A 22,301-nucleotide genomic window follows, 5' to 3' on the forward strand; every position below is an offset into this window, starting at 1 on the left:
TTTGCTTGCACATGAGGTCAATGTTTGCCCGTACACTTGTAGTGATGCTGAGTATTCAAGTTAGATGCCCATCTGTCAGGATTGATCTTCATCACTCTCCCTCCCTCTCTCTGTCTGTCTCTCTCTCAATGTGTCCCCCCTCTGTCACCCCTCTTTCTCTCTCTGTGCACCCCCTCTCTGTGTCTGTCCGCCCCCCCTCACTTTCTCTCGCACAGTTGCAGAGAGCGGGAACACTCAGCAGAGCAGCTTTGTGGTTGGTCAGTTTTAAAAAAAAAATTTGCAAGTCAGTTTCATAACCGACAGGTGCTGGGAGCAGGAACAGCGGTTTCTGAACTTTAGACAGATCCAGGGTTTTCTGGCGGGTTCTGAATATTTTTTTAAAAGACTTGTGATCTTTTTTAAAAGCGGGTCTGAAAGAAGAAGCAAATGGGAAATTTCTCATCTCTGAAATTACCAGTCACGGAGCCCTGGTGAGGATGAGGAATGGCCTGGTATAGTTTACATCCATGGACCGAATCCTGGCCTGCGGGCTGTATGTTAGACAACTCTACTCAGATATCTGCACTCCTCTAATTCTGGCTTCTTCAGCATCTCCGATTTTAATTGCTCCACCATTGGTGGCCAAGCCTTCAGTTGCCTAGGCCCTAAGCTCTGGAAAACTCTCCCTGCACCTCACCACCTCTTTATATTTCTTCCCTCCTTTAAGGCACTCCTTAAAACCTACGTCTTTGACCAAGCTTTTGGTCATCTGACCTAATATCTCCTTATGTGGCTTAGTGTCATATTTTGTTTCATAATGACCCTGTGAAGCGCCTTAGGACATTTTATTACATTAAAGGCAGTATGTAAATGTAAGTTGTTATTTTGACCCAGTGACAGTGAAGGAACGGTGATGTACTTCCAAGTCAGGATAGTGTGTGACTTGCAAGGGAACATCACCACCTCCAAGTTTCCCTGCAATTACTACCCTTTTCCTTCTAGGTGGCACAGGTCACGTGTTTGGGAGGTGCTGTCGCAGGAGGCTTGGTGAATTTCTGCAGTTCATCTTGTAGATGGTACACACTGCTGCCACTGTGCACCCACCAGTGGTGGTAGAATGAATCTTTAAGGTGGCGGATGGGTGTTAATCAAATGGGCTGCTTTGTCCTGAAAGGTGTGGAGCTTTTTGAGTGTTGTTGGAACAACACTCAGTAGATAGAGAGAACCTATTTCCTCTGCTGGGGGAATCAAGAACAAGAGGGCACAGCAATAAAATTAGAGCTAGGCTGTTCAGGAGTTAAATCAGGAAGCAATTCTTCGCACAAGGGGTCGTGGAAATCTGGAACTCTCTCCCTCAAAAAGCTGTTAAGGCTGGGAGACAACGGAAAACTTCAAAACTGAAATTGATGGATCTTGCTAGGTAATGGTATTAAGAGTTATGAAACCAAGAGGGGCAGATGGAGTTAAGGTACAGATCAGCCATTATCTAATTGAATAACAGAACATGCTCAAGAGCAGAATGGCCTCCTCCTGTTCCTCTGTTTGTACGCCACCTCACTGCCTGAAGTGGAAAAGCAGCCTCACTCCACTCTCGTCTTTGGCTTTTTATATTATTTAGAACTCAAGTAGAGAGGGATAACAGAGCTGGAAATGTAGCACACTTTTTCACTATGAGGCACTGGGCCACTGCTTAACACATCTACGTGAGATTTACACATTATTTTAATGTGGCCATGAACCTGGTTTAAAGGACATGGAGTGGAGTCCTGACCCAATGCATTAAATATCCCTAGTGGCAGTATCAAGTATTTTGATAGGTTAGACATTGGATGCAGAGTCAAGGTCGATCTGTGGTGCCCCCAACATCGGAAGAAAACGCTCCACTGCGTTCTTCATTAATGGATGGAAATTGGTGTGGCTGGAATTGGCCACTACATCTGAATTCCTCGATATGCATCCTCAGGGCACAGAAAAGAAACAAAGACTTGCATTTCTGTAGCACCTTTTACCGTCTCAGGATGCCACAAAGCGCTTTACAGATAATTGAACTTGGCAAAGTATTTATGGCAGTCCAAAATTTGCATGATTCACACTGCCCACTCCCCATGAAAGCATATTGCTGTGTTTGAAATGACTCCACTATCCAAACATTAAGATAAATTCTACAAGTTATATCCACGCAACTTAGTTGAAAAAATATTCACAAACGCAAAATATTGTGACTGCTGAAAATCTGAAATAAGACCAGAAAATGCTGGAAAGCACTCAGTATCTGTGGAGAGAGAGAAACAGAGTTAATATTTCGGGCCAATGACCTTCCATCAGTGGAAAGAAAATGTTCCCTCAGTTCTACAAACTCAGGCATTTGGTTTCCAACTTCCAAAAACTGGGCCAGTATTCTCCCAGTCTGAGACAGTGCTGAGGGTTGACCTTCAGAGTTGAATGAAAGGATCAGACTTCCTTCAAAATGAGTTGTGTTGGGATCTTTCCCAGGGCCCAGAAGTGACACACTACCCCATTCCATCACCATCCCACATTGTTTCAACGCCATTTGCTCCTCCTTCCAAAAAAATAGAATTATTTGTCTTCTATTCCTTTGATTTCAGGGAGTTGAAGATCAGACAGGCCCTTTCCCTCAGCTTATCGCCCAGGGGGGTGAAACTTAAAGTTTAGCCCAGTGATGTGTAAATGGTGATAACTAACCACGTCCTCAGCAAACACTGTCTCGTCCATTACAATTTGCCCAGTCTGGTTGCTTCCAGGGACATCCTTGGCAGTGAGGAAGCAGGTGACTCCAGCAACTTTTAGGGCTTCACTTGCGTCAATTGAACTGCAAGAAACAGGGGAAAGAAACGAGTTAGTTCCTTTGTATGCTTTATTTCAAGCACACGCAGAGTATTACTGTATAATATATATATAGAGTGCCATTGTATAAAAATACAGGAATTGCTACTTTAAGTATTGTTTTTACAATACCCATTGGCACATTTCATGCACCAGCTTTTCAAATTAAAACCAAGTTCTCAAGGTAAGGCTTGAACTCATATCCTCTAGATTATTAATTCTGCAACATAACCACAACACTACCAGACCCAATGCTAAGCAAAGCAGATAACAGCCTTGTTGCTGGTCATTGTTTATTCGCCATATCACTATCATACAGGGAGAGGTGAATGAGGAGCTACCTTATCTTGGCATGAGCTTCGGTGCTGGTCACCAGAGCCAGATATAGCTCCTTCTCAAAACATGGCAGGTCATCGCAGTAAAGCGCCTCTCCCGTGGCCTGCTTGATGCTCGCTAGATGAGTCAGTGGATGGCCAACTACATCCGTGGCTAATCTGCCAGGAGGCACTTCCTGTGGGAGAAAAGAAAGAAAATGGCTGTGATTTCAACAGCTGGAATAAGGTTACCAGGAGTATGATGATGTTGTAAGTTGGACATCCATGGTCAGTACACAGCTTGATGTGGTTCCCCAGGTGCCAGTCAATGAATGGTAACTTGTCAATTTGACCATTCATGGAATCAGAGAACCTTACAGCATTGAAGGAGGCCATTTGGCCCATTATACCTGTGCCAGCTCTTTGAAGGAGTTGCCTAAGTTTGTCCCACACCCCAGCTTTCTCCCCTCAACCATGTCAATTAGTCCTCTTCAAGTACATGTCCAATTGTCTTTTGAAAGCTCCCATAGATTCTCTTTCCATCACCCTTTCAGATAGTGCATTCCAGATCTTAACAACCCTCTGTGTGAAATAATTACTCTGCATTTCCTCTCCAGTTACTTTACCAATCATTTTAAATTTATGATCTTTGGTTACTGATCTACTTGCTGGAGGAAACAGTTTCTTCGATCAAAACACTCATAATTTTGAATGCCTCTATTAGTTTTCCTCATAATTTTCTCTGCTCTAAGGAGAACAGTCCCAGCTTCTTCAGGCTCTCCATGTAATGGAAGGCCCTCAACCCTAGTATCATCCTGGTCAACTATAAGATGTAACCTTGACAGGTTACTCTCCTGTTCGAATATGAGAATTATGAGAAATAATGAGACAACACTCAAAGCCCAAATTAAATACTAATGACTTGACCAGGTTTGGTAGGAATTCCAGCTAGTAATATAATACACCCATTAGTCACAAATACGTTACAGGTTTTGGATGTAACATACTACCATTGCCCGAGCACCTGTAGAATTAATGAAGCATATTAATCAATCTCAGAAACTCTATTATATTCTAGCTCAACTGAATCATGAAATGAGGAAAGAAATATACAAAATTGGGGATGATGCATCCTGGTGGGATATTGGTATGAATATTGAAATCCACCCATGGATAAGGATTATCTCCCACATTCTGGTCATTGTTCAACAGGTGCTTGTACTTATTAATGATAACCTGCCATGTCAACAGGATGCAAGCAGTGAGACCAATTAAGTTGCGACAGAATATGCAAGACAAGGATGATGATACCTCAGGATAAGTGTCTGGCACCTGTAATTTTTGGAGTGCACAGTCACTTTGAGGGAGGACTGTAAGAGGCAGTAATATTACTTGAATTGAAATTTGTGGTTGAGACTTATGTGGGTATCCAACCCAGGAGCATTGATAGTTTAAATGGAATACAGGAAACTATGCTGTTTACAGGTGTACAGAAAACTGACCGAACCTGACCAGCATGCATTGCGAAGGCCAAAAGGGCTTTTAAACTAATGTAATCTGTTAACAGTTGCAATCTGTCTTTATTAAAGATAAACAGAGTCGCTGGTGAAAAAAACACTTTAAGACAAAGGAATATTCAGAAAAAAAGCATAGAAGTTGTCTAAATGAACAGACATATTTCAAACGGACGTTTCGCTTTGACACTGAGAACTTTGGAAAAACATGCACAAAAACATGAAGCCATGGTGTCTGAAAACACAAAGATAAGAGACTGAACATGTTATAAGAAATGCTAATTCAGCTGGCCTAAGTGGTCCAAAATGTTTTGAACATCTACGATACGGTGACAAACTGATGCTGATTGATGATATCAGAGTTTTCCTTCTTTTGAAATACAGAGAAACTGGACAATCTCCAAGCAACAGTTTGTAAGAAATCGGTAATTTAAGGGACTCTAATGGTTTAAATGCCCTGTGGTTTTAAAATATGTGTGACCAAGAAAGGAAGCTGCTATTGTGTCTACTGATAAAAATCTTAAAGACAGCTGTAACATCCATGAGAGGTGAAGATCTTACTGAAGGAAATGTGAACAGATGCTCATCGTCAAGGCAGTTTAAACAAAGAATTAGATGCCTCATTGGACAATTGTAACTTAAGGTGAATTTTGATAGGACAATACAATTTTGTCAATGAAACATCCTGCCCACTGTCACGATAGTTTTTTTTAAAAAAAACTAAGGTCTGTGTGCTTTTAAGACTGAAAACGGACCTTCTGTGAACATTGAATGTTGACTTGGTATTAGAAGTATGCAGGCTGCAAACACATATCCAAGTAACAGGAAGATTTTATGACTGTCCTGTGACTTGGTCACTGTGGAAAGCTTTTAGTTTCAGTTCTGCAGTGTGAAAGAGACCAGGGAGCTATGAGCAGCTAGAAGGCAGTTGCTGACGGAGACCTGGGTTTCCAGACCAAAATAAGAACTCCCCCTGGAAGGAATGCTTGTCTCTCTTGTAAAAAAGGAATTTTACATTTAAGTTGTGGCTCTGCTCTGCCTGGAGAGAGGAAAAGACCCCTGGAGAGCGTAAGAGACCCCGAGAGAGGAAAAGACCCAGAGAAAGAGGAGTTGCTGCTCTCTGTGGAGACAGGCACTTTTGCTGAGAGGAGGCCTGCATTGCTGAAGGTAGCAAAATTCCTATTGTCTTCAGTCTCTGGAAAATCTCTACCTCGAGAGTGAGTCCCGTTACCTTTTGTGTTTTTGGAAGTACCTGAAATCTCAAGAAAGTTTCGAATGTTAGATTGCTACTTTAAAATTTAAGTAGACCACTTGCTACAGCCATTTGCTGAAAGGCCTGTGTGATGCCTGTTGCAGACAAATTGCCTTGAACACCTCCCCATCACAGACTGTTTCTCAAACTTGCCTGGAGAGACTTCGAATGGTATCCGACTATTCAACTCTGGGACACCTCACCGATCTGGAAATATCCTACCAGATATTGTCCAGTTGTTTTATTATCCCTAGAAACAGTTCTAATTTAAAACATCATTTTTAAAACTAGTTAACTGTTGGTTTTTGAATGTTTGTGTGCGCATGAGGGTGAGGAAGATTAAGGAGCTGTAAAATCTTTTCATCCAAATTGATTTCTCTCATTATCATTTAAAAGCTGGTTTAATAATAAATAGTTAATTTTGTTGTTTAAAAAAACCTGGTTTGGCGTGCTTTATTCTGGAGGATAAATAAAGTGTTTAATTTGGCTAATGTCTGGTGGGTGGGAAACTTGACTAATATATAACTTTAATATAACTTTATTAATATGTTGTGAGCTGTGAAGTAGTGGGACTGAATTAACAGTGCATTACTCCTGCCTTGGTCGAACACCATCTTGGAAAGAAAGGTATAAAAATAATTGCAAATAGTGATTCAGTGCTTAAGCTGAGTAACTTGGTCAGTTGCTGAAGAGTACGATCAACAGGAGGTGACCACTTGTTGGGTGATCGTATGTATAACTCCTTGTAATGTATTTGTGACTGACATGGGCTTTGTATTGTTAACTACTATTCCTACCAAACCTCGTAAAGATATTAGTGTTTAATTTGGGCTTTGAGTGTTGTCCCATTATTTTTCGATATTTTGTATTCAAACAGTAGGGTAACCTGTCAAGGGGTAGAAGCTTACATCTTACACAACCTTCTCTGTAACTTCTCCAGGGCCTTCACATCTTCCTAATACTCCCATGATTTTTGGACACTGAGAGACTAAAGGGATAGGGAGGGAGAGTGGAGTTGATGGAGAAGATCAGTCTTGATATTATTGAATGGCAGAGTAGGCTTGAGGGGCCACATGGTCCAGTCCTGCTCATTTTTATGTGAAGGTTTGCAAGCTTTCTTTTTGTGCTCAAAGCTCTTATTTGCAAAGCCAACTTCCCATATGCTTTCTTAACTGTCTTAGTTTTGAATATGCACACCATTCCTCTGACGTACAGATGGTGAGTATCAGTAGGGTATTGGAGCACAATATGCTCTTGTTTGCTCACAGTCATGTGTAGGTACTTTCCAAAGATAGTCATTAGATAACGGTCAAGAGCTTATTCTTAACAGCATAAGGCCGAGTGCATCTGTCCAGGAGTCTGGGGGATGGAAGGGTACATTTTCTATTCCGGCATGGACTGGGTGGTTTTTTGTACCCACCGGCAGTTTGGAGGCCTGGCCCCACTGCAACACAAGTGTCGTCCGTTGAAATCAAATTAATAATGCGCACAGCAAGGTGCCAAAGATAGCAATGTGATAATAACAGGAAATTCTGTTTTTGTGATGTTGCTTGAGGCATAAATATTGGCCAGGACACCAGGGATAACTCCTCTGATCCTCTTTGAAATAGTGCTATGGGATCTTTTACATTCACCTGACGGGGCAGACAGGGTCTCAGTTTAACAGATCATCCGAAAGATGGCACCTCTGCCGGAGCTCTCCCAGTACTACACTGGAGTGTCAGCCTGGATTCTCTGCTTGTCTCTGGAATGGAACTTGAACCCATGGCCTTTTGACTCAGAAACAAGAGTGCTACCCACTGAGCCACAGCTGATACAAAGCTAAAAAGAGTCAACATAACTCTTTTTACATAATTAAATAGAGCCTTTTAGAAATGTATTCAAAGGAAGGATGGAGTGAAAATCCTCCTGCCGATAATTGTTGGGAATCCTGTTTTCTGCTTTCAGCTCCTTTCCACAAAAAACTACCAGCTAAAGGAACTGTACTCCCCAACTCCACAGACGGTAAAAATTATCCAAGTTTATCAGTTTCATTGAATACCAGAAAGGTTCTGGTTAATTGGGAAGTCAAGGTAACTTCAAGAGTTAAGGTTGTGCATGTGGGAAGCCTGATGGTGTAACTACCGGGTCCCACTAACCTGGAAAAGCTGAACTGCTGAGGGAAGGTCCTTGTGGAATAATTCCGTGGCATTGACGTACTTTGGTGGAATAGGCTCAACTTGAAAATCCTAGAGTGAGGAAGGGGAAAGCAGACAGCCGATCATTATGATGTACGAATTTTATCTGCACAACAGTAGTTCAAAAAAAGTAAACCTTTGTGTGAAACATTTTTGAGATGGTTTGATGGAATAACGAGTTAAGTATATAAGATCAGAAGGTGGAAATGACCAATCAAAATGGGTCATGCTTTTTGGCTCAAATTTCTTTCCTGCTCATATATAGATATAGAAAAGAAAGAACTTGCATTTCTATAGTGCCTTTCACAATCTCAGGCAATCCAAAAGAGCTTCAGAGTCAATCAAGTACCTTTTGAAATTAAGTCATTGTCGTAATATGTAAAATAGGAACATTGGAAATGTTTTGTTAACAAGCATGTCCCACTTTGGTTGATGTCTGCCCCATCTTCTCCTCCACTCTAATAACAACGCCCATTTATGTAGTACCTTTCATGTAGAAAATATCCCAGAAAGGGATATTTACAGAAAGGGAAGAAAGAGAATAAGTAAGAGAATGAAAAGGATGCAAATCCATGGTAGGACATAGGAGAAGACACTGAAAGCTTGCTGGAAAAAATAGGAGTTGAGGAAGCTTTGAAAGGTTTGAGAGGTGATTTGTTATTTCCCATAGCTTATGTTATCAGTGTGAGGCAGTTCTGCTCCCCCACCCCCTCCCCCCACCACCCCCCATTTACTTTTTTTGGACCAGCTTCGTGCATTCAATTAGGTCACCTCAAAGTCTCCTGTCTTCTCATGAGAACAAGGCCAACATCCTGGCCATTTCCTTACAACTTAGCTCCCTTGTGCCTGTATTGTCTCGTAAGCCTTAAGCTGCCATATCTCAAGGTCAGTAATGGTCTGTTCCAATCTGATGGCCAATATAACACACAGAGGTCTAGCTGGTATCCTTTCATAAGCCAGTCAACGACCACTGAACGCTTGTGCTAATTCAGTGAGATGAATAAATTACTACTGCAGTTTCTTGGCTGCATTTACTGACACCATTATTCCTGGCCAGAATGGAGATGATTAGATAATTCTGCTGTCAATCGTGCTTGGAGACCGCACCACTGGAAGGGACTGGGATTGATTTTTGCACATAATATGTGCACAACTATTCTCCACTAGCTGATTCCTGGGATGGCAGGATTGACATATGAGGAGAGATTGGGTTAACTCGGCCTATATTCACTCGAGTTTAGAAGAATGAGAGGGAATCTTATAGAAACCTATAAAATTCTAACAGGACTAGACAGGCTCGATGCAGGGAGGATGTTCCCGATGGCTGGAGAGTCCAGAACCAGGGGTCACAGTCTCAGGATACGGGGTCTGACATTTAGAACCGAGATGAGGAGAAATTTCTTCACTCAGAGGGTGGTGAACCTGTGGAATTCTCTACCGCAGAAGGCAGTGGAGGCCAAGTCATTCAATATATTCAAGAGGGAGATAGATATATTTCTTAATGCCAAAGGGATCAAGGGATATGGGGAGAAAGCGGGAACAGAGTACTGAATTAGACGATCAGCCATGATCTTTTTTGAATGGCGGAGCAGGCCTGAAGGGCCGAATGGCCTACTCCTGCTCCTATTTTCTATATTTCTATGTTTCCACTCACTGTATTTTGTTGGAGAAATCACCCTGCTTTGTTATAGTTTCAGTCATGAGTTCCGTTTGCTGTAGTTTTTAGAGAATCTTTTTAAGTAGACATTGCTGTAAAACAGACTGTTTGCTGAGTCCTGCCTTAAGTCCCATCCTGCTTCCACCTCATTGGCTGACACAGTGGTGATAATAAACACAGGACACTTTTCTTTACCCAAGTGGTCTGATCTCATTAGAGAGACAGAATGTGTGATCCTTTCTCATATGCTTGCAGAACAGCCCAATCCTCCCAGGATTACCATAGCAATGCCAGAATATTTAAACCTGCATCTCATGAGATGGTTGTTACGTACACTCTTGAAGTCTTGTTCCAGCTTCTGGAGAACACTGAGGTAGAACTTGAAGAAGAAGCTGAGGCTGAGGGTGCGCCGGAATTGCACCATCCCACCAGGAGCAGAGGGTGATAGCGTGAGTTCAGTCGCGAGCTGTGAGCAGGCTTCCTGGAGAAGTTCCTTGTTCCAATTTCTAAATGGGGGGGTCAATTAAAGTAACATCAGAGGTTCCACCACTATCAGATCATAATGTGTAAGAGACTAAAGCAAGGCAGATAGTATTTAATGTATTTTCATTTCTTCTTAGGATGTGGGCGAGGTTGCATTTCCTGCCTTGCAAGGGATCATAGAATGGTACAGCATAGGCAGCCACTCAGTTCATTGTGCCAATGTTGGCTCTATGAAACAGCTATCCAATTATGTCCACTCCCCTGCTCTTTCCCCATAACCCCGAAAATAGTTCCTTTACAAGTATTTATCCAATTCCCTTTTGAAAGTTAACATTAAATTTGCTTTCACTGCCCTTTCAAGCACTGCATTCCGCATGATGGTATTTCACCTCTTGACCTCTGGGTTATGAGTCTGATACCTACTGTACCGTAAAAAAAAAAGGCCCTGTGGCAATGTGGCACTCCCTCAGTCCTGTACTAATTGTATAGTAATTGAGTGTTCAATTGTATTCTGGTGGAGGGCATTATCCTATAAATAGGAGCAGACTGAAACTGTAGTAGTTCCGTTTGGAGGTACATGTTTGCAATGTGTGTCTTTATAAATATAAGCTTCGAAGTGTGTAAAGATTAGGCTGCAGTTCTATCCTTCAATGCCTGGCTATCTAGAATAGAACATACTGTGCTGAAGTGTAAACCAATGTTATATCCCAAAGAAACTTCAACCTCCAGTCTTCTGACTCAGAGCCAAGTGGGTGTCCAGGGGGAATTGAATATCTATCTTGCTGCTGTATGGGATCAGTATCTCGGCTCCTACTCCATGGAGTTTAGTGTCATTGTTCCCACTCTGTGGATTGAAGGTATAAATTCTGTCTCATTAGTCCAGGACACACCTATCACTTGCACTTAATATAACTAAACAATGGTTTAGTCTCTCTCCACCATGATTGAAAAATCTTCGATTATGTCCTTACTCAGAGCAAGTGAAACTTGTCATTTTGAAAGATACAACACTATAGCACAGAACATGCTTTGCTGAAAAGACTATGGTTTGGAAGATTATTCTACTTCTGAGGAGACTTACTTTCCAAGAAGCTGTTCAGATGTCTTCTTTGCAGACACAGTGGTAGGCCCCATGCCTCCATAACTTATCCCCAACTCTTCCACAACATCGGTGCCTTCCTTGAAAGCAACTCTCATCCCACAGGTCACGATTGCAATGTCATCCTCTCGTCTCTGGGCTTGTTTGAATGCTGAGAAATACTCTCCCTTCAAAAAAACAGATTATCAATTAGGAAGGATGGCAAGGCCTTGGCGAGGGTGCAGAAGACATTTACTAGAATGGGACCAAGGATGAGGGACCTCAGTGATTTTGGAGACTGGAGAAGCTGAAATTGTTCTTCTTAAAGCAGAGAAAATTAAGGGGACATTTCATACAGCCTCATTATAATATTTAAAGAGCCAACCAGCTTCCTTGGAGCAGATTGGTTGGCCAACTATCGTCCTACCTTTGTTAAAACTGGAAGTGAGTGGGTTGGAGGTCGGTTTGAGTTGGGATTCAGGTTTTTACAACTTTAACCTCCCACCCTATCCAAAACAATCATGAGGTTAAACCACCCCCCCCCCCCCACCCACCCCCACCTCCCCCCCCATGTAATTTTATGTAAGTGATAATTCCCACAAAGTAGGAGTGTGTTTTGCAGTGTTACAATAACCAGGAGACAGTTCCTCACCTTCCTTGTGTAGGGGATCTCAATGGACAATAGTATTTCCTGTGGTTTCAACACTGTTTTTCTGTAGCCAGTGAAAAAATCTCCATCCATGCACACAGTTCGCTTACCGTCTGTAAATGGTCAGTCAAAGAGAGAGTTAGACACAGGCACGCTCACAGTCAGACAGTGATGGGATTCAACCCGTTTGAGATGCCACCTACCTTTGGAGACCAGCGTGAGCAGACAGCCAGAGGCCAAGAACACAGGGTTGAGGTCTGAGATAGGACTGGCAGTCATGATGTTTCCACCAACAGCCTGGAAACGTAGATAGAAAGAGCATTGTTACTTTTAAATATCTGCTCTCCTTCTTTAAACCATCCTAATCCAAACCACATGACATTCCAGCTCATTTATTCGGATGCTGTGAAAGTATTGATAGACTGGATTTTCTTCCTACCACTTGAAGAGTTCTGGGGCAGGTTTTCCACCCATAGTCCAAATGCTGATATGAACCCCCCAATTCACCCTCCAGTGGGGTGAGCTGCTGGTAAGCAAACTGTGCTGGTACCGAGGGGAGGAGGTGGAATTCTTATTGAGACAGAAGCAACCCAAGGACATTTCAATAATTTCTCTTTAAGATCTCAAGACTCAACCACTTGTTTGTGAGGAATAACTTTCCTGCCTGTTCCCTATAACCCTATAGTTTAAAAATCTGATTCAGCCACCACAGCTCTCTGGGGTAGAGAATTTCAAAGATTAATGACCCTCTGAGAGAAGAAATTCCTCCTCATGTCCTTCTTAAAAGGGGCGGCCTCTTATTCTGAAACTGTGCCCCCTAGTTCTAGATTCCCCCCGCCAAGGGAAACATCCTCTCAGCATCTACCCTGTCAAACCCCCGAGAATCTTATATGTTTCAATAAGATCACCTGTCATTTTTCTAAACTCAATGAGTCATAGAATCATTGAAAGTTTACAGCACAGAAAGAGGCCCACTTGCTCGATCTTTCCTCAAAAGACAACCCCTGAGAATCTTATTTGTTTCAACGAGATCACCTCTCATTTTTCTAAACTCATTGAGTACAGGTCCAACCTTCCTCATAAAACAACCCCTTCATGCCAGGAATCAGCCAAGTGAACCTTCATGGAACTGCCTCCAGTGCAAGTATATCCCTCCTTAAATAAGGAGACCAAAACTGCACACAGTACTCTAGGTGTGGTCTAACTAAGGCCCTGTACAGTTCCAGCAACACTTCCCTACTTCTATACTCCATCCCCCTTGCAGTAAATGCCAACATTCTATTTGCCTTCCTAATTACTTGCTGTATCTGCATGCTGACTTTTTGTGATTCATGTACAAGGACACCCAAGTCGCTCTGTACCACGGCATTCTGCAGTCTCTCTCCAATTAAATAATATTTTACCTTTCTATTCTTCCGATGCAACTATGAGGAAAGATTGGATAGGCTAAGGTTGTTTTCTTTAGAACAGAGGAGACTGAGGGGTGACTTAATAGAGGTGTACAAAATTATGAGGGGCCTAGATAGAGTAGACAGGAAGGACGTGTTTCCCCTAATGGAGAGGTCAATTACCAGGGGGCACAGATTTAAGGTGATTGATAGAAGGATTAGAGGGGATATAAGGAAAAACTTTTTCACCCAGAGGGTGGTGGGTGTCTGGAATTCATTGCCAGGAATGGTGGTGGAGGCAGAAACCCTCAATTCTTTTAAAAGGTACCTGGACATGCACCTGAAGTGCTGTAGCTGGCAAGGCTATGGACCAGGTGCTGGAAAGTGGGATTAGATTGGGCGGCTAGTTTTTTTGGCCAGCGCAGACATGATGGGCTGAATGGCCTCCTTCTGTACCATAAATTTTCTATGGATCTATGGTTCCTACCAAAGTGAATGATCTCACATTTTCCCACATTATACTCCATCTGCCAAACTTTTGCTCACTCACTTAACCTATCTTTATCCCTTTGTGTCCTCTCACAACTTGCTTTCCCACAGGCTCGGGTTAGATTTAGGGTACATTAAGGTTAGGGTTAGGGTACATTAGTGTTAGGGTCATTGTCACGTGTCAAGTATCAGGGTCAGTGTCAGCATTTGGACGCATAAGTGTTCGGGTTAGTATTGGGATATTCGGGCAACGGGGGGTTGTACAGGGCTATAGTGTGTATCAGATTATAACTTTTATTATGTTAGGGCCCAATCCAATTTGGCTTTTTTTATGGCTACAATATACTCAATCCCTTCATCTAAGTCAGTAATATAGATTGTAAATCGTTGACCCCTCAGCACTGATCCCTGTGGCAATCCACTAGTTCCAACCTGAAAATGACCCATTTAATTTAACTCTGTTTTCTTTCAGTTAGCCAATCCTCTATCCATGCTAATATATCACCCCCATAAGTCCAGAACTACGGGACCCTGTTTTAAAATTAGGGGTCGCCCTTTTAGGACAGAGATGAGGAAAATATTTTTCTCTCAGATGGTTGTGTGACTTTGGAACTCTCTGCCTCAGAAGCTGGTGGAGGCGGGGTCATTGAATAATTATAAGGTGGGGGTAGATAGATTCTTGTTAGGCAAGGGAATGAAAGGTTATTGGGGTAGATGGGAGTGTGTAATTCGAGACACACGGATCGGCCATGATCTTATTGAATGGCAGAGCAAGCTAGACGGGCCAAATGGCCTACTCCTGCTCCCAAAACGTATATTTGTCTGTTTGTATGAGCTCTTGTGCAGTAATCCTTCAAGTGGCATCTTATCGAATGCCTTTTGAAAATACACTACATGTACTTTTTTTTTGTTCTTTAATAAGGTTTTTGACCCAGCGACAGTGGTTCCCCTTTATCCACCCTGCTTGTTACATCTCCACAGGACTCTAACAAACTTGTGAAACATAATTTCCCTTTCATAAAACCAATTTGACTCTGCGTGATTGTATTCTGATTTTCTATCTTGCTACTACTTTCTTAATAATGGATTCTAATATTTTCCCAAAGACAGATATCATTCTCAAGGCCCATCACCTTCTCAAGCACCCCCACCACCTTACATAGGAACATCGGACTTAGGAGCAGAAGTAGGTCATTTGACCCTTTGAGCCTGCTATGCCATTCAATAAGATCACTTCCTGTCTGTGCCTCACAACCCTTGAATATATTCAATGACCAACCCTCCACTTCTTTCTGGGGAAGAGAATTCCACAGATAATGACCTTCTGAGAGAAAAAAATTTGTCTTAAAAGGGAGACTTCTTATTCTTAAACTGTGTCCCGTAGTTCTGGTCTCCACCACAAGAGGAAACATCCTCCCAGTATCCACTCTGTCAAGTCCCCTCAGGATCTTATATGTTTCAATCAGATCAAGTCTCAGTCGTCTAAACTCTAACGGGTCCAACCTGTTCAACCTTTCTTCATAAGATAAGCCCTTCCTCCTCAGAATTAGTTGAGTGAACTTCTGTAAACTGCTTATAATGTAATTATATCCTTTTTCAAATAAGGTGAGCAGAACTGTACACAGTACTCAAGATGTGGTTTCACCAAGGTCCTGTACAACTGCAGTAAAACTTTCCTACTTTCATTCCATTCCCCTTGCAATAAACACCAACATCCCGTTTGCCTTCCTAATCACTTGCTGTACCTGCACACCCTTCTTTTGTTATTCATGTACCAGGAGACCCAAATCCCTCTGTACCACTGAGTTTTGCAATCTCTCTCCATTTGAATAGTATACAGCTTTTCTATTCTTCCTACCAAAGTGGACAAGTTCACATTTTCCCACATTATATTCCATCTGCTAATCTTTTTCCCATTCACGTAACCTTCCTATATCCCTTTTGTAGACTCTTTACCTCCTCTTCACAACTTATTTTCCTTCCTATCTTAGTGTCATTGGCAAATTTAGCTACCATGCATTCAGTCCCTTCATCCAAGTCATTGATATCGATTGTAAACAGTTGAGTCCCCAGCACTGATCCTTGTGGTACTCCACTAGTAACAGCTTGTCAACCTGAAAAAGACCCATTTATCCCTATTCTCTGCTTCCTGTTAGCTAACCGGTCCTTTATCCATGCTGACATGTTACCCCCTGCACCATGTACTCTTATCTTGTGTAGTAGCCTTTGATGTGGCACCTTATCAAATGCCTTTTGGAAATCCAAATTCACCAGATCTACAGGCTCCCCTTTATCCACCTTGCTTGTTACTTTCTCAAAAAACTTTAATAAATTAGTTAAACATGATTTCCCTTTCACAACACCATGTTGACTCTGATCCCATTGCGATTTTCTAAGCATCATGCTATAACCTCCTTAATAATGGCTTCTAGCAATTTCCTTATGACGCGTTAGGTTAACTGGCCTATAGTTTCCTGCTTTGTCTCCCTCCTTTCTTAAATAAAGGTGTTATATTTGCTATTTTCCAATCTGCTTGGACCCTTCCAGAATCTAAGGAATTGTGGAAGCCTCTACTATTTCTGCAGCCTTTTCTTTTAAGACCGTAGGATGCTGGCCATCTGGTCCTGGAGACTTGTCAGCCTTTAGGGCGGCACAGTGGCACAGTAGGGCGGCACAGTGGCGCAGTGGTTAGCACCGCAGCCTCACAGCTCCAGCGACCCGGGTTCAATTCTGGGTACTGCCTGTGTGGAGTTTGCAAGTTCTCCCTGTGTCTGCGTGGGTTTTCTCCGGGTGCTCCGGTTTCCTCCCACAAGCCAAAAGACTTGCAGGTTGATAGGTAAATTGGCCATTATAAATTGCCCCTAGTATAGGTAGGTGGTAGGGGAATATAGGGACAGGTGAGGATGTGGTCGTAATATGGGATTAGTGTAGGATTAGTATAAATGGGTGGTTAATGGTCGGCACAGACTCGGTGGGCCGAAGGGCCTGTTTCAGTGCTGTATCTCTAATCTAATCTAATCTAATCTAATCTAATCTTCTGCAGTAAAAACAGGCACAAAATGCCTGTTCAACGTCTCTTCCATTTCCTTGTTTTCCATTATCAATTCCCCAGATTCACTCTCGAGTGGACCAATTCTAGTTTCAGTTATTCTTTTCTTATTTAAATACTTTGAGAAACTCTTGCTATCTATTTGTATATTACTAGCTAGTTTTCTCTCATGCTCTGCTTTCCCCCTATTTATTTTTTTAGTCATTCATTTCTGCTTGACAAAATCTGTCCAATCTTCTGACCTATCACTAACCATAGAACTGTAGAACCACCGAAAGGTTACGGCACAGAAAGAGGCCATTCAGCCCATCGTGTTTGTGCCAGCTGAAAACTGGCCACTCAATCTAATCCCACCTTCCAGCACCTGGTCTGTAGCCTTGCAGGTTACAGCACTTCAGTTGCAGGTCCAGGTCCCTTAAATCTTTGCAGATTTGTACAATGTTTCTTTCAATTTAATTCTATCCTTAACTTCCTTATTTACCCACGGATGATGCATTCTTCTCAAAGAATCTTTCTCACTGGGCTAAATCTTTGCTGAGACTTATTAAATATCTCTTTAAATGTCTGGCACTGCATTTTTACTGTCCTACCTTTTAACCTAGTTTCCTAGTTCACTTTAGCTAACTCTGTATTCATACCTTTGCAATTACCTTTATTTAGGTTTAAAACACCAGTCTTAAACCCACAGTTCTCCCCTTCAGACTGAAGGTGAAATTCTATCATGTTATGTTCGCTGTCTCCAAGAGGCTCCTTGACCATGAGGTTTTTGATCAATCCTGTCTCATTGCACATTACCTAGACTAGAATAGCCTGCTCCCTGGTTGGCTCGAGAACGTACTGCTCTCAGAAATTGTCCTGAATACACACTATGAACTCATTTTCCATGCTACCTTTGCCAATCTGATTTGCCCAATCTACATGTGGATCGGCTTGCCTGCCTGCCTGCCCGATGGAGGGGATTGGGAACAATCTGCATCAGAGGGGACATTGAAATTCCCATCGGGAATATGGAGAGATCCCTGGAATGTATGAAATCCATGGGATTTTTAAGCCCAATGCATAATACATTCTCATCAAATCCACTTTGGTGACTCGGGCCCAAGCAATATTCTGTTTACTTTAAGAAAGAAAGACTTGCATTTCTGTTGCGCTCTTTACAACCTCAGGATGGTCCAAAGCACTTAACAGACAATGAAGTACTTTAGAAGTCTGGTCACTGAATGTAGGAAATGTAGCAGACAATTTGTGCACAGCAAGCTCCCATAAACAGTAATATGATAAAGTCCAGATAATCTGTTTTCTGTGCCGTGGAGTCATTTACATCCACCTGAGAGGACAGACAGGGCCTCGGTTTATCATCTCACCTGAAAGGCAGCACCTCTGACAGGGCAGCACTCCCTCAGCACTGCACTGGAATGTCAGCCGTGATTTTGTGCTGATATCCTGGAGTGGGACTAGAACCGACAAGAGTGCGACCCACTGAGCAATGCCTGACTTTCCAATAGGTTAACACCTGCATTAAAACTGCACAGCTGGGAATCCCTTCAAGAAACAACAGAATTTAAACCTCTAGATTCATCACAAATAGGAGTGGACCAATGCCAGGAGGCAGGTTTGATGAAGAGCAGAGTGCTTGTGACACATGTCGCCTTCATGCGATAACGCATACGATTGCCACGCTGCCCTGGTTGGCGAGCAAAGTACTCACCGCGACATTCCGGACTTGGTGCCCAGCAAACCAACGCAGCTGCTCCAACACGGCCTTGAAAACCTCAGTCCTGTAACTGGGGAGCTCTGCTACAGCTTGCTTCAGAAGGCTCCCAATGTAGGTCAGGGTACAAGCTGCCCCAAATAATATCCCTTCAAAATAACAAAGGTATATTTTATATGTACATATATAAAAATAATGCATTAATTTAGTGCCTTTAATGTAGTAAAATGTCCCAAGATATCAAATATGCAACTGAACCACTTAAGGAGACAGTAAGACATGTGGCCTAAAGCATGGTCAAAGAAGTAGATCTTAAGCAGCTTCTTAAAAGAGAAAGAGATAGAGGTGGAGATGATTTGGAAGGGAGGGGGTCTTGGCAGCTGAAGGAACAGCCACCAATGCTGGAGCGATTGAAATCGGAGATCAGCAACAGGCCAGAATCAGAGGAGCACAGATAACTTGGAGGGTTGTCGGGCCGGAGGAGATTACAGAGATGGGATGGGTGAGGTCATGGAAGGATTTGTGAACACAAGGGTGTGAATTTTAAAATCGAGACGTTGCTTGACTGGAAGCCAATGTAGGTCAGGGAGACTCAATCTGAAGCCACAGGGGGTGGCGGGGTGGGAAACCCATCCAAGTTAAAACCTTCTGGGTCGGGAGGCACATTTTCGACAACCAGTGCAGAACTTTGTGGATCGGGACTCCGCACCACGAATCTGACTACTCAGGACTTGTAGTCCATTTTAATTAAGGTCAACATTTACCCCACAACATCATGGATGGCGCAGCACTGAGGGAGGGCATCTGTCCTGTGTACTGGTACTGCTGCTAGCTCTTAAACCAGGAATTGTCTGCTCTAATGCCTCTTTTCACGAAACACTTTTATAATCTTCCTTTTTCAGATAGCTACATTAATAATGGAAATGTGCAACTCACTCCCCTCAGGAGGCTGCAGATACTGGGGAACAATTGGAGCTTTCCAGACTGAGATCAATAGGTTTTTGTTGAGTATGGGAATTGAGGGATATGAAGCCAAAAAGGGTAAATGGAGTTGAACTGCAGATCAGTCATGATCTGATAGAATGAGCGTGCAGGCTCGATGGACTGAAATGCTGTTGCTAATAGTAGACTCAGAGTTATACAGCAGAGAAACAGGCCCTTCGACCCATCATGTCCATACCAGCCATCAAGCACCTATTTATTCTAATAATATAACAGAAGAAGGAATTTTCCTCCACACAAGATCAGGGGGCAGGTTGTTCAACCTTGCCCGTCTAAGAGCGAAGTCCAAAGTACGGAAAGTCCTCATCAGAGAACTCCTCTTTGCTGACGATGCTGCTTTAACATCTCACACTGAAGAATGCCTGCAGAGTCTCATCGACAGGTTTGCGTCTGCCTGCAATGAATTTGGCCTAACCATCAGCCTCAAGAAAACGAACATCATGGGGCAGGATGTCAGAAATGCTCCATCCATCAATATTGGCGACCACGCTCTGGAAGTGGTTCAAGAGTTCACCTACCTAGGCTCAACTATCACCAGTAACCTGTCTCTAGATGCAGAAATCAACAAGCGCATGGGTAAGGCTTCCACTGCTATGTCCAGACTGGCCAAGAGAGTGTGGGAAAATGGCGCACTGACACGGAACACAAAAGTCCGAGTGTATCAGGCCTGTGTCCTCAGTACCTTGCTCTATGGCAGCGAGGCCTGGACAACGTATGCCAGCCAAGAGCGACGTCTCAATTCATTCCATCTTCGCTGCCTCCGGAGAATACTTGGCATCAGGTGGCAGGACTATATCTCCAACACAGAAGTCCTTGAAGCGGCCAACACCCCCAGCTTATACACACTACTGAGTCAGCGGCGCTTGAGATGGCTTGGCCATGTGAGCCGCATGGAAGATGGCAGGATCCCCAAAGACACATTGTACAGCGAGCTCGCCACTGGTATCAGACCCACCGGCCGTCCATGTCTCCGTTATAAAGACGTCTGCAAACGCGACATGAAATCGTGTGACATTGATCACAAGTCGTGGGAGTCAGTTGCCAGCATTCGCCAGAGCTGGCGGGCAGCCATAAAGACAGGGCTAAATTGTGGCGAGTCGAAGAGACTTAGTAGTTGGCAGGAAAAAAGACAGAGGCGCAAGGGGAGAACCAACTGTGCAACAGCCCCAACAAACAAATTTCTCTGCAGCACCTGTGGAAGAGCCTGTCACTCCAGAATTGGCCTTTATAGCCACTCCAGGCGCTGCTTCACAAACCACTGACCACCTCCAGGCGCGTATCCATTGTCTCTCGAGATAAGGAGGCCCAAAAGAAAGAAAAGAATAACAGAATGTATAATAATATCATCATATTCCTTTTTAAATGATGTTATGGTCTCTGCCGCATTAGCAACTTGTGGTAGATCATCTCATGTTACTTGTCTGAAAAAAAAGGGGTACAAATTTGCCCTGGCTGGTGGTGCAAAATTAGCGACAGCAAATGGGCCAGTTTTGCACTCTGATCCATTTTCTTTTCTGTGAAGAGTATGATACACTTCTGGTATAGCAGCAGCCAAAGTAAATGAGCAGGAGGGTCATCACACCCCTGTGCAACCAGGCCCAGAATGCCACTCAACAGGCCATTCACTCATGTCCTGTCAATCTGCAACCTGGCCTAGATGTAACTCCAGTCCCACAATGCTGTGATTGACTCTTGACTGCCCTCTGAAGTGATGTAGTGAGCCACTCAGTTGTACCAATACTGCTACCAGCGGTTCAAGAAGAAGGCAGTCCTCTGGGAAACTAGGGATGACCAATAAATGCCAGCCTTGCCAGCGATGCCCACATCGCAAAAGCGAATGTTAAATAAATTGTTTTGCCGAGGTTGGAAACCTTCCCTCCTGAGAAAGAAAAGTCAGACCAACTTTAAAAGGGCTTCTGCAACAGCAGTGCGGACACCTAAAGCCACCCCCCAACACTATAAATAAAACGATCGAGGACTTAACGGCTTTGGCTCAGCTACCTGTATCTGTGCGCTGGCTTAACCTCAGCTGTGGAATATGAGCTGGAGCCAAGATCACTGGGTACAGCATGTTCTTCATCTTCATTTCAATGCCTGCACAGATCAGAAAAAAGGTCAACATTTCCCCCGCAGTGTGCTCCAGCCATGTCACTGATGCATTCTGAGATCCCGCCATTTTGTATCCACTGGTTACTGTAGTCACTCAATCTGATTGGAGGACACAAAGGGGGATTAGGGGAACTTTCTCGAAACTTCTCCTGCCCCTCTGCAATATCTGTGGATACTCTATTTATGGGGTTGTGGGTGTGTATTTCAGGCCAAGGTTACAGTGGCAAAATGGGAGAACCCTCAAGGAAATATTGGTTCACAAGCACTTAAGCTATCCAACATTGTCAACCACTCCCAGCCCAAACACGGAAAGGCATGGCTCAGATGTGAGGGACAGCTCCAGGATCCAGGAGGGCCGGATTGTGAGTTCAACCATGTATAGCAAAGCTCCCTCAACGTAAATCAACTGTAGCCTCAGACAAGCACTGCCCCTCCACCTCACCCAACTCCCCCATAAGAGGGGGCCATGTGACCTTTGAACTAGACTGCCAATTTGTGTGGCATTATGGGACTTGAACCCACCAATAGAAGGTGGGGCCTATGTTGTTGGATTTGTATTCCAGATAATGTGAGTTTATAATCCCATCATGCCAGGTTGAGAATTTG

The 22,301-nt window shown here is 43.3% G+C and overlaps 1 protein-coding gene across 2 annotated transcripts in view; it reads right to left on the minus strand.

The window, feature by feature from the left end:
* Positions 1-22,301, minus strand: part of LOC137365075 (xanthine dehydrogenase/oxidase-like) — a 162,208-nt gene that overhangs the window by 49,437 nt on the left and 90,470 nt on the right. For both annotated transcript variants that reach the window (XM_068027900.1, XM_068027899.1), the window contains exons 11-19: positions 21,588-21,680; positions 18,582-18,733; positions 12,151-12,244; positions 11,951-12,060; positions 11,302-11,486; positions 10,072-10,243; positions 8,042-8,131; positions 3,165-3,334; positions 2,683-2,809 (exon numbers count right to left, since the gene is read on the minus strand). In XM_068027900.1, coding sequence (XP_067884001.1) covers positions 2,683-2,809; positions 3,165-3,334; positions 8,042-8,131; positions 10,072-10,243; positions 11,302-11,486; positions 11,951-12,060; positions 12,151-12,244; positions 18,582-18,733; positions 21,588-21,680 — 1,193 coding nt within the window. The remainder of the gene's footprint in view (positions 1-2,682; positions 2,810-3,164; positions 3,335-8,041; positions 8,132-10,071; positions 10,244-11,301; positions 11,487-11,950; positions 12,061-12,150; positions 12,245-18,581; positions 18,734-21,587; positions 21,681-22,301) is intronic.

Source organism: Heterodontus francisci, chromosome 3, assembly GCF_036365525.1.
Source record: "Heterodontus francisci isolate sHetFra1 chromosome 3, sHetFra1.hap1, whole genome shotgun sequence".
Lineage (NCBI taxonomy): Eukaryota > Metazoa > Chordata > Chondrichthyes > Heterodontiformes > Heterodontidae > Heterodontus > Heterodontus francisci.